Here is a 12,668-nt window from a genome sequence, read left to right as displayed (position 1 = left end):
TGTTGCCTGTCATGACGCCGGATATGCACATGATCTACGGCCGTATATCGACGACCAAGGGAGCCGTCTCGTACTTGTCGAGACCACCCCGCAGCAATGAGAATCAAGAAGCTCGGTCTTCCCATTATAACTTTTGACAATGTATTCCGCAGCGGCCTGCTTCAGAACGAGACCAGGGTTATTCCCCAATCTCCACCCAAGCAGATTTCTTCTCCATCACCTCCACCTCGTGCTCAGCCGCCGGTTGCAACGACGACAGTCACGGCGACCACGACGACAATCAGATCGGGTAATGGAGGTATTTCCACCAAGTATAAGGGGAGCTATGCTGCGGCTGGTGGCACCGGAAGCCATCAGAATATTGATGTCGGTACGACCAAGGCCAAAGCACCCAAGGTCATGGAGTTCAATCAGGACAATGTCCGCCTTGATCCGCCTGCCAAGATGCCGGGTAACACTCCAGCTCAAGATAGCTACAAACGAAAACTTGCAGAGGCAAGAAATCAAGCGTTTTGCAATGGTCACTATCTCAGCGGCACCTGCTCGTGGGGACCCCAATGCACCAGGGAGCACGACACGAAGCTCACCGCAGACGAGATGGTCATCCATCGCTACAAGGCACGCAGTTGCCCGTGCTTCGTCGGGCCTGGGTGCCCTGACTTTGCCTGCCCCATGAGCCACCACTGTCCGCAGGACCCGTTCTGCACACGGGGCAACGATTGCAAGTTCAAGAATACCGTCAAGTTTGGCGATATGCATCTGACCAAGGCGGGTATGAGACCAGTGTAAGTGAGCCTGGAATGTACTCAGGACTTTACTGACATTCATCAAGGAAACGCTGGATTGAGGGTTGCGAGTTCCCAGAGCCGATAGTGACTTAGCCGCAGTTGCGGGCAAAGTTCAACCCCCAATGCCACCCCCAACACCACCTCAAAGATTGACGCTCGGGCTCGGATTGGTATGTTGGCTGAACAGTTCCAATGAATATTAGTCACTAGATATCCTTGAAATACATTGCCACCCACCATTGTCACCCACTGTTGGTTCTGCTGTTGGTTCTACTGCACCCAGGCCATCACCCAGGCCATAATCCTTTAAAGTCAAGCCCAGGGTAGACAGACAGACACACACAATCTCAGCCAATACCAGAGCTGCTAACTCGGACTCCATTCCAAGCGCTCTAACCGGAGCAACTTCCGCTTACTGCAAACGGCCAGATGACGAAATGGGTCCCTTGAAGGGAACGGCCCCGCAGTGGAGGGAACAACACGTGTCGACTATCGGCCAATGGCCTCGTGTCGCCGAACTGGGTTTCTCCACGGACATGGTACAATACTCCGCTGAGGAGACGCAATTTCCCATCCTGGGGCTAGAAAAGATTATCTACGTCGTATGACATTGGAGATAGAGTTCCGGGTGCACCTGGTTGCATGGCACCACGCTGACTGGGAGTAGTCTGATGGGCCACGGGACAGAGATAGCACTAGTATATATAACGCCCGCTCGCCGGTCATTGCGGAGCCGCAACCGGCACGGCACGGGCAGAAAGGAAAGAAATCACATTCCGTCTGATAATTACAGTAGCAGGAAAAACATGATGAGACCAACGAGCAGCTTGGTGAGGAGTGCGGTCCTCCGGGCCTCTGTGAGACCTGCTGTGCGCAGCTCTGCTATCGTGACGCTGTCAGCAGCAACTCGAGTCAACGTCCGAAACTTCACCTCTACCCGGAAATGTCTTTGCGGAAGCTGTGCCAGCTCAAGCGGCCAGGCTTGCGCCCGTCACAGCCGCGTTGTCCCCAACACCAGCACCATCAACGCGAGCAAGACGGCGGCATACGCGACAACAGCAGGACCCGAGATTCCCAAGGAGCAATGGGCACAAGTTCTTGAGCAAGTGGGCGGCCGTATGTTCTCTCCCTGAGGCATTGCTCAACGTGACGAACGAACCAAGAGAGGCTGACTACCTACGAAACAGCTGTCCAGTACAAGCAAATTCCCGTCCCCAAGCCGGCTTCGGATGAAGTACTCATCAACATCAAATACAGCGGTGTTTGTCATACTGACCTACACGCCGTCAATGGCGACTGGCCTCTCCAGTCCAAGATGCCCCTCGTTGGCGGACATGAAGGTGCGGGCGTCGTGGTCGCGCGGGGTGAGCTCGTCAAGGACATCGAGATTGGCGATCACGTCGGTATCAAGTGGCTTCATGGCTCGTGCATGAGCTGCGAACAGTGCCGGCAGTCCAACGAGTCGCTTTGTTCGACTGCTTCCCTGTCTGGTTACACTGTTGACGGCTCATTCCAGCAATACGCCGTCGGCAAGGCGGCCCATGTTGCCCGCATCCCCAAGGATTGTGACCTCGCCGCAGTCGCACCTATCCTGTGTGCCGGTCTGACCGTGTACAAGGCCCTCAAGTCTTCCGGTGCCCGGCCCGGTCAGCATGTTGCCATTGCCGGTGCTGGTGGCGGTCTTGGTGTCTTTGCTATTCAGTATGCCAAGGCCATGGGTCTGCATGTCACGGCCCTCGACGGCGGCGAGGAGAAGCGCAAGGTCTGCCTTGAGCTTGGTGCCGACACCTTTGTCGACTTCAAGACTTCCAAGGACACTGTCGCCGACATCCGCGCAGCTTCTGGTGGCTCTGGCCCCGATGCCGTGCTGCTTCTGGCTGCCAGTGAGAAGCCCTTCCAGGAGGCGAGCCAGTATGTCAAGAGCAAGGGCACTATCGTCTGCGTTGGTCTACCAGCCAATGCCTTTGTCAAGGCCCCCGTCTTTGATACCGTCGTTCGGTAAGAAACATGAGCATCAGACTCTTGCATATCTGCTAACTAGGTATACAGTGAGATCAACATCAAGGGAAGCTATGTCGGCAACCGACAGGATACCGCCGAGGCCATCGAGTTCTTCCGACAGGGCTTTATCAAGGCACCATTCAAGTAAGTCAGTCAAATATGAAACAAGAAATGCCTGCTAATTGTTGCACTCTAGGGTTGTCGGCTTGTCGGAGCTCCAGGATGTGTATGACTTGATGCAAAAGGGCGGCATTGCTGGCCGCTATGTGGTGGACACCAGCAGGTAGGCGTACCTTGTTTCGCTAGGTAGATAAAGACCCCAAGGTCGGCTTCTCAAGGGAAGCGTATTGAAGAACGAGAAAAGGTGAACCTGAACCGCTGGCTTCTCGAATAGATGAATGATGACGGAACTCAAGCCCGGTTCCCAGGGAATGAGTTGGAGATGCATGCCTTGACTCTCGGCGAGCAGATGGCAACGATTATATGATTAAATAGCGAAAGAATCGACACTGCGGCTAGTTAATCTAAGAATCTGTTCGGTGTTGACGCTAAAGTAGTTGAGGCTCGTTGGTACGTCCAAGACGCCATGGCATACGCCCGAGCTTCCTGGCGTGAAAGATGCCGTCCCTAGTTAACTGATAATTAGTGCAAACTGGAGTGGAGAGAACCATCGAGTCAACTTGCAGGCTTAGGATCACTGCTGCAATGATGCCGTCTTGATTTACACAAGAGATGCGCCAGCGTACCCGAGCCGGTGGTAAGAAGTAGCTCTCAGACATCTACAGGTGATATCAAGAGAAAATGGTGCTTTCAACTTGGCCAAGAGGGGGTCATATACATAACGAACAACGCGCACTCTTGGAGAAAATATTCAACAGCATCAGGAGGCGAATGGCATTGCCACGAATGCTTAATCATGGAGCGCCTCCACTCTCAAATGTTGCCAGCATCTTTCTCATGGTTGTTCCATCCGAACCATCGGGTGCTCTGCCGTAGATGGATTCGCCAAGCATGCGCAACTGCGCTGGGAATTGGTGATCTTGATAGTGCTCGATGATGTCCTTCTTTTCAACTCCAGACATCAAGTTCTGCCACTGGTCTTCATCCATGCCAAAGTCTTCGCACTCTTGCTGTTTCTCAGGCGTCCACCACGAAGGGAGTAGTGCCTTCTTGGACTTGGTTATCTTTCGCATGAATCGCCTGAAGCCATGTAGACTACCTGCACGGCCAGCGTAGATGTTGTCATCGTCGACATCTCCCTCAAGAGTGTACATGTCGTCGACGCGGAGACGGTATGTGTCAAGAAGCAGTCGATACACATCCTTCTCTGGACGATTGTGGAGGTAGGTGCCGTTGTCTAGGCGAGTGAATGGGTCGGGAATCGGCTCGTCTAGTCCCTTGGGCGGAGACAGGCCCTCATTTCCAGACCCAGAAGCAGAAGCAGACCCAGCTTGCTTGCTGCAGACCTTCTTCTGCGCCTTCCAGTCGGCCTTCTGGCATTCTCAACTGCAGTAATGCGTCTGCTTGCACTTGGCACAGTGCTTTAGGGACACCTCATCTCCACTCTTGTTGCACTTGTTGCAGGAAGCCATTGTGAGATATTAATAGGGTATGCAGTGAGGACCTTGATAGAAGGACAGAAACGGGTGGCAAGGGTTCGGTTGAACAGATGCGGATCCGCGGAAGATGATGTTCTGGTGGAACCTTGAATGGGGATGAATGCCGAAGGTGGTGTGGACACAAACTGGTGATTTGTGGATAAAGGCGAGCCAACCGGACGATACTGCGGGGATTGTGAATTAAGTTTTACTCGTGGGGGTCACGTGGGACATCATGTGAAGTCCTTGCTCGTCACGGGGGCACACGAATCCCCTGATTCTCGGATCTACGTATGGAGCCTTGTTCTCGGTCACATCCCGTGATGGAACAGTCTAAGTTACTCGTAATGTGGAGCGAGCTGAGGCGAGTCAGAAACAGCGTGCAGGACCATGTTTCAACGAGAACAGCCCATGTCAGATGCTGCACCTGAGCGGAGTTTCTGGGGCTTGGATTTACGGTTATTGACCGAGGGTTTAATATGAACACAATGCCAGATTGCATTAAGCATGATGTATGGAGTGCCGACTCCACGGGGCAGTGTTTGAGAAAGATTCAAGTTGATGAGCTGGAGTGCAGCAAACGAATCATGGTAGCCCTGATGATTCGGTCCTTCGTCTATCTGAGGCGGTCAGCTCGCGAGATCTGCGGTACATAATTTGGGTCACTATCTACCCTGGCACATATGCCGGAGTGGATTCTACTATTATACCAGAGGTACTTTGGGGGGTGTATTGACTTGATGCTGCATCGCATCAGAACGTGGGTCATGAACGGACAAGGCAAAGAAATCGCCAACGTGAACTTACTAGAACCCCAACATTTTGGTGAAGGAAATACAACCCGGTCTGTTTGCCTTCATAAGCCACATATCTACAGGCTTGAGGGGAAACCGACCGCTATCGCGCCGAAACCGACTCGAGCTGTGACTCTACCTGTTGATTGGCATACTAGGATTTGCGAGGAGAGAAACCTAATTTTCTCCCAGACAGGACTCTAGAGTTGTCCTAAGGGAGGCTTCTAGAAAGAACCGCAATAGAGTTAAGATTCGGGAAAGACGAGAGGCCTCGGGGATCAGGCTCCACTCTTGCTTTGTGCTTTTCCTTGTATACTTGAGTAAGACCTACTAAAGGCGCAAACCATTGGGTCTTTAGTACCTTGAATCTCACCTGGTGATCTATAGAAGTAATAGGTCTAGTTGAAAGTTCGATATCAGGTACTTGATATCCGCGGGTCTTATCATAGCTCTTAGTGGTCCATTGGTCTTCACCATCAAGTGATGACGCATGAGCCTGTCAAGATATGAGGAATTAACTCGAAAGAAATTCTTTCGCATTCTTTGATCATTATTATTATCTGCAAGGAGGACAAGAAGCCATCAGCCACAACAGCAAAAGATACAGTTATCAATATATAACAGCATCAAAACCCAATACTGTAAAAGAATTCTTTGATCATCTGCCGAGGTCATCTCGACATGATAAGAGACTGTGTCATACCGAAAGCTGGTGCCTACACCAAACTCAAGGCTTATGTGTACGCCCTTCTTTCTTGTGCAAGTTGCTCCAGCAACCTACCGGCTCCACGAGATGAGCGGCTTCTAACAGTGGACGACTACCCTATTGTAGCAGAAATTTTCAAGTTAGGTTTTTGGACTTTGTGGCTGATGCGTTCTTCAGGACCCGTGATACATTGAATCAACACTTAAACAATGAATTTCTCCGAATGCCGGATATGATCTGAGGCACGAACCAGTTTCACCTGTAAGACTGGGCCATGACTTGTAATAAACGACCTGTTCCTTGATTATCTTGGATCTTGATACAAAATCCGTGTCGATATTCAAGGGTGAATCAGGCGTTCGCCGTACCGGAGAACCCCTCCGTTCCATCCGAGGTCCAAGGCCTCAAGTTCCCTCGGTTGAAAGTAGCCAGTTGACACGATTCCGGGCAAGGCAAGTCATTCCCCTTCGCCATAGAAACTGCGTAAAACATTAAGTTTTCAAGATAGAGTTATTGGGAGATATCTCAAGTCCCCTTTGCAGTATTGAGTCCCCAATTGACTTTAGGCTGTCATGATTGAAGCTCCAGCAACAGGTCAAGGGGCCGCCCAACCTGTGATTCCTGTTGATTGATGACAAGATGTTGGAATCTTCTGGTTCATTGTTGCTCAATTTTTCGAAAAGTCTAAGTCTCGCCATGTCTACTTAATGCCCTCGTCTCCCCTCAGGTGTCTGATTTGTTCTTCTCCCTTTCATCATCAGTTCTGAGTCTTCATTCATGCTGCCTTGTCGCTTTATGCTACCTTCTTCTTAGTGTACGCAAGCTTCAGTCTTTTGTTCAGCATTCTATTCACATTGACACTGTCATTGACATTCGATTTCGAATTCTTCATCTTAATTCAGATCCTTTCTTACAGACTGCCTCGACTCAGAATTCTCGTCTTGAAGAGTACGCGTCAACCACCTCTCTTGAGTGTTCTACAGCCCATCTTTTCAGACTGTCTCGCCTTCTGCAGAGTACACATCAGCAACTTCTCTTGAGCATTTCACAGTCCAGTTTTACCGACTGCCTCAATTCAGTATTCTCGCCTTCTGCACAGCACTCTTCAGCAACCTCATTTGAGCGTTTTACAGCACTCTTTCAGACTGTCTTGATTCAGCATCCCAGTCTTCTGCAGAGTACACATCAAATTCTCTTGAGCGCTTTACAGCCTATTTTTTCAACCTCTCTCTATTCAGTTTCCTCTCTTCTGGACAGCACACATCAACATCTCTTGAGAGTTTTGCAGCCTATTTCTCCGACTGTCTTGATTCAATATTCCAGTCTCCTGAACAGTACACACCAACAACTTCTCTTGAGCGTTTTACAATTCATTCTTCTACATTCCCTCAATTCGTCTTCTCGCCTTCACGCGTCAGCCGCCTCTCTTGAGCTTCTTACAGCCTATTTTTTCTACACCTTTAACAGCACACATACAATCACGTCACCATGTGTTCTCTCGCTAAGCTGATGCCGTCCAAGTCAGTCACTGACGACGATATGGACGACTGCCGATCTGAGTGCTCCTACTACTCACTTCCCGAACTCGACGAGACAGATCCTGTCCGTCACATCCCTGCTTCAGTAGTCAAGCAACAGGCTGAGGCAGTTCCCGCCAGCTGTCAGATGGAGACCAGCTACCCTCACACCTACAACAACTCCGAACACCTCCCACTACGCGTGGCTGGACCATGGATCGAGCATCCGCTCGTGAAGGATGGCCCGTATATTTCAGGGTCACCCGGTCCCGCGAGGGTTGTTGTCAGTGCAATGGGTGGCACAGGATTCGATGTTATCTACCATCCGAACCGCCCAATATTCTGGGGTCCTAAGAAGAATACCTTTGTTCAGGCAAGGTATCACCCCAAAGGATCTCGCCGTAGCAATATGCTGGCGCAGAATCAATATTTCGGCCAGTCACCATGGGGTCTGGCCTCTCCCTCTACTCCGCAACCACTCGCCCTCAATGAACAGTCTCTTGCTCTTTTTAACAGCCAACAATTGATTGGCGCGAAACAATTTTTGGACATGCAGAAGTGGCTCAATACACAAGCATTTCCTCATACACCTCAGAATCTTGCTGCTCAGCTACTCATTACTGCTCAGCAACTCATTTCTGCCCAACAAGTCATTACTTCTCAGCGACTCTTCACTGCTCAGCAACTCATCATCGCTCAACAAATCAGTGCTACGAAACAGTACCTTGACACCCTGAAGTCTCTTTCTCGACCATCGCCACATTACTCAAGCCAGATGATGGCCTCCGCACCTTTGATTCCGGTTGGACAGGTCCAATGAATTATGCTTAATGTTCATGCTACACACGGGATAGACCATTTGATGGCAGTTGGGGGCAGCGCGGCTTTTTCTTTTTCTTTTTCTCTCTTCCTCTCTGTTCTTGAAGGTGATGGATTCACACGAATGTTGAAGTTGCATGACGGACGATTGTATAGATAGAAGCGAGATGCGAAAAGAATTGAAGTGAATATTCATCCGAGAATCAATGAGACCCTCTCCTGTGCCAACAAGTCCCATTCCTCTGCATGCATCCGACCACTCGCCAAACGGTACACGACACCCTCTTTCCACGCAACTCATAGAACAACACATGCATCTTGCTTTGTGACTGGGTGATCATATTTTTTCCTCGCCCTTGTTTTCGCTTTGGAATATGTGCTCGACTTGTAGACAACTACCACATCAACCAACAATTCCTTCTCACCAAGTTTGGGAAAGAGAGCTAAGGATTCCGCGTTGTGCAGGTACAGTTTTCCTACATGCTTGTCGGCGGTGTTGCAAAGAATTACAAGATTTTGTTCACGGCCTCGAACTGTTTTGGTTGTTTCGCAGAAGAGATATTGAGGCAGCTCAAGGCCACAAAAGAGTCCCCGAACGACGCGGTCTTCTAGCTCAGCCATCCCATCGAGGGCCGGGTTTTAACTATAACAAAGAACACGTTATCAACACATCATAACATTATACCCAATGCTAACACAGTGGCCTTAAAGCTGGTTCACATTTGGCATCTGAGGGCCAGTATACGTCAAGGCCAATAACCAGCTCATCCGGATCAAGAGATGTCCAATGTTCTGATGCGCCACAATTAGGCTATCCAGGCTTGGCTGTTCACCACCTCCGTGACAGTGAGGATGGCAGCCGTTGATAACAACCTGGAGGCAGAGATAAGATGGCAGATTCTGGCAGCTCGGTCTAAAAACATTCACCGACTGTATAGTTAGGGTTCAAAATATAGCCGTAAAGATTGTGATCGAAAGTTCCTAAAAAGTACTGTAAAACTGACCCCTGCCTCAGCGCTTGCACTCGCAGTTGATTGGGTATCTCCACAGGCTGACTGAGGAGGTACTGGTGTTGAAAGGTCACTAAAGTGGACATGGAGGGTATTGAAGTGGGAAAGATGAATCAAAAAGATCGAGTTAAATGTTTCATTTACTCTTCTTAGATATGTCATTAATATATGCTCTTTCATATTCATGCCGCCTTGACTTTTAAGTTCTATCCTAGGGAGGTTCTGAAGAACTGCGCTATTTCCTTTCGGTACCCACTAATCTTAGCGAGGCTATGTATTTAGCCAGCGCCTCAGCCGGGCCTGGATCAGGTCACACTCAGGCAGCGAAGCTAACTCTCGCACTCGTGTCGAGTTGACAACCAACCACATTTGTAGTGGCCTGGCCTCTAACGAACACGTGCAGAGCTCAATTACTGCAGTCAACATGGCTGAGGCATTCGAGATCATAGGCCTTGCCTCCAGTATTGTGGCATTCGTCGACTTCAGCATCAAGCTCGTTTCGGCGGTCAAGGCAGCGCGGGACTCGGTTCACGACACACTCCCCGAGGTCCACGAGATCGAACTGTGCTTGGAAGATGTCCGGCATTCCAATCTGAGGGCCATCCAGGGGTCACCTGGACGTCACTTATCTCAGGGTGAGAAACACATCATGGCCATGGCGACCGAGTGCGAGAGATTGGCGGGTGAGCTTGGCGAGATTGTCCAGAAGCTCAAGATAAGAGACGGTGCCAGATTCAGGACGATAGAAAGTAGCCGCATCGCATTGCGTGTGCTGAGGAAAGGGAAGGACATCGAGGATCTGCGTCGTCGTATCGATAATTTGGACGTCAGGATAAGGGCCAACGTACAGTTGATTCTGGATAGGTTAGTCACCGAAGCCAGTAGAGAATGCCCATCACTGACTGAAATGTGTTAGGGAACGGGGCTCCGAGATCCTGTCTGATCTCAATGCTCTTCGAGAGTCTCAGCGGCAGCTGGGGATCAACTATGACTCGAAGCTGGATGGCATTCAGAAAGATATTCTGCGCTTGGCTGCAGATAATCGGAAGGCGCAAGGAGAGCAACGGGCCGCCTTGAAGGAACACCTTGACCTGTTAGAACAAGAACGCATCACTTGTCAAAGGCAGTCCAGGGTCATCCGGAGCCTATACTTTCCAGAGCTACGACGCCGATGGTCACAGATAACTGATGCGGATCAGTTCACAAACGCCTGGCTGTTCGATCCAACTAGGACAAACTTTGTCGAATGGCTCAAGGACGGAGATGGCATCTACTGGATCAGCGGTAAAGTGCGTGATACCGCTTGCCACCACGCCATGAAAACTGCTAACCTCGTGTATCAGGCGGGCAGCGGAAAGTCAACACTGATGAAGTTCGCCGCCGAGCATGAGAACACAGCGAAAGCCTTGGCGGAGTGGGCGGGCTCTTCTCAGCTCTTCACGGCGAGCTACTACTTCTGGAACCAGGGTTTCGAGATGCAAAAGTCCCAAGTCGGACTGCTTCAATCTCTGTTATACCAGATCCTGAGGCGGGCCCCTACTTTGATCCCACACATATGCTCAGAAGACCGTTTGGATCACGAAAGATGGGAGATTAATGAGCTGAAGACGGCTTTTGAAGCCCTCGCGAAACATAGCGGCATGTCTACCAAGTTCTGCTTCTTCATCGACGGTCTTGACGAGTACGACGGCGAAGAAGAAGACGTTGTCAGCTTTCTGACCTTCTTCTCCGAGTCCAAGTTGGCCGATATCAAGATATGTGCATCGAGCCGACCCAGGCAAGTCTTTAAGCCCTTCCAGGAGAGCATTTATTCTCTGGCAGTTCAGGACTTTACAAGCGAGGATATGAAAACCCATGTCCGTCAGAGGCTGCAGATGAACGAAAAGTTCAGGGCCCTAGGTGCCTCGCAACCTGGATGCGAGGAACTCATGGCACAAATTGCCCAGCAATCACAGGGAGTTTGGCTATGGGTATTCCTTGTCACCCGCGACCTGGTCCACGCCGTGAATAGGAACGAGGGCTTTTCTACTCTGCAGAGAATTCTCCGCCTGTTTCCACCAGACTTGGAGGCGTACTTTGAGCACATCATCGAGGGTATTAAGCCCGTGTTTCGAGTAGAGATGGCGCAAATCTTCTTGATCACAACTGAGGAGGTTCAACCACTACCACTGTTCGCCTTTTCCCTGCTTGAGCAGGAGAGCCGCGACTCTGACTATGCTGTGAAAGCTCCGATCTCGCCGTCTACCAAGCAGGAGGTATCAGAGGCCGAGGATCAGTGGAAGAGTCGGATCCAAAACCGATGCGGTGACCTCCTTATTGTCAATAACATGCCTCACCCTATCTTTCTTGGGAGCCCTGTTGACTTCCTCCATCGCACTGTCCGTGATTTCTTGCAAGACTGCTACCACCAGTCGCTGGTGGAAATCGTCACCCCCCAGTCCAGCTTCGATCCCCTGGTATCACTCTGCAGAATGACACTATTCTTGCTCAAGAGCATACCAAACGAGGATTTCCGTCGCAAGTCCTCCATCAACAGGGTCATTGGGCTCACAGACGAATTTCTCTACTACGCTCACGAGGTCGAAAAGAGAAGCCAGGCCCCAGATACGGCTGATTCCCCTGTGGCTGACCTGTTGGACGAACTGGACCGGGTCAACTGTGAGCATGCACGCTCCCTGCGCAACAGGCACTGGACTCATGCAAGAGATCTGCCTAGGTCTCGCGGCTACGAAGAGTACCGCGAGGGTGGCAACTGCAATTTCCTAGCACTAACAGTGCAGGCCCGTCTAGTCAAGTACGTGCAGGGGAAGCTTGCAGCCGACCCGAAACGACTGCAAAAGGCTGGTCGGCCCCTGCTTGACTATGCGCTACGTCCGAGACGAGTGACGGCCATTAGCATGCCGTATCACTCCCAGAGGGACGATCCCAGTATCGATGTTAACATGGTTCGCCTGCTGCTGGATAATGGTGCCAGCGTGAACCAAAATGTGCATCTCAACGATGGCCGGACGGTCTGGGCACTATTCCTCCTCTCATGCTATGAGAGCACCACAAGAGGCGAGGCCACCGCGCCAATGAAGGAGGCTTGGTACCAGGCAAGTGAATTGCTCTGTCAGCATGGCGCAGACCCTCAGTGTTGGCTCGACGACAATGATGCATCGATGAACGTGGCTAGGGTCATGGACAAGCTGTTTGGGAGGGACAGAGCTCTGCATTTGCAAAGCTTGATGGCCGAGGCCCAGACACGGAAGCAACCAAACAGGAGCTCCTGGCTTTCTGCCCCAGGACGATTCTGGAGGATGGTTTCTAACTAATTGAGAACGGGCTCTAAGAGCGAGAGATATGTACAGACAGCATCCATGCTGGAGTATATGATTTAAGATCATTATAGAAAACACAGCCCATAGGTCACACCCTGTCTCTAGGACCTTGGTG

At 50.8% G+C, this 12,668-nt stretch overlaps 4 protein-coding genes across 4 annotated transcripts; 3 read left to right on the top strand and 1 right to left on the bottom strand.

Annotated features, from left to right (window-relative positions):
• Window positions 1-96: 96 nt before the first annotated feature.
• MRS44_011397 (uncharacterized protein) lies at window positions 97-3,183 on the top strand (the record flags this gene model as incomplete). The annotated part of the gene is made up of 9 exons (XM_065619716.1): window positions 97-785; window positions 888-958; window positions 1,140-1,390; window positions 1,588-1,645; window positions 1,692-1,904; window positions 1,976-2,786; window positions 2,838-2,933; window positions 2,986-3,072; window positions 3,114-3,183. 9 exons carry the CDS (start codon window positions 97-99, stop codon window positions 3,181-3,183), a joined length of 2,346 nt encoding a protein of 781 aa, XP_065475788.1.
• A 520-nt stretch (window positions 3,184-3,703) lies between these two features.
• Window positions 3,704-4,381, bottom strand: MRS44_011396 (uncharacterized protein; the record flags this gene model as incomplete). The annotated part of the gene is made up of 2 exons (XM_046278409.1): window positions 3,704-4,282; window positions 4,343-4,381. The coding sequence occupies 2 exons, from the start codon at window positions 4,379-4,381 to the stop codon at window positions 3,704-3,706; spliced, it is 618 nt and encodes a 205-aa protein (XP_046134895.1).
• Window positions 4,382-7,375: 2,994 nt separating this feature from the next.
• MRS44_011395 (uncharacterized protein) lies at window positions 7,376-8,224 on the top strand (the record flags this gene model as incomplete). The annotated part of the gene is made up of 1 exon (XM_046280980.1): window positions 7,376-8,224. The coding sequence occupies one exon, from the start codon at window positions 7,376-7,378 to the stop codon at window positions 8,222-8,224; it is 849 nt and encodes a 282-aa protein (XP_046134896.1).
• A 1,433-nt stretch (window positions 8,225-9,657) lies between these two features.
• On the top strand, window positions 9,658-12,547 carry MRS44_011394 (uncharacterized protein; the record flags this gene model as incomplete). The annotated part of the gene is made up of 2 exons (XM_065619715.1): window positions 9,658-10,097; window positions 10,150-12,547. 2 exons carry the CDS (start codon window positions 9,658-9,660, stop codon window positions 12,545-12,547), a joined length of 2,838 nt encoding a protein of 945 aa, XP_065475787.1.
• Window positions 12,548-12,668: the final 121 nt, after the last annotated feature.

This window comes from Fusarium solani (genome assembly GCF_023522795.1).
Source record: "Fusarium solani strain SB1 chromosome Unknown bctg00000007, whole genome shotgun sequence".
Classification (NCBI taxonomy): Eukaryota; Fungi; Ascomycota; class Sordariomycetes; order Hypocreales; family Nectriaceae; genus Fusarium; species Fusarium solani.
Note: the sequence above shows the minus strand (reverse complement) of the source record. Positions and strands in the feature narration are given on the sequence as shown.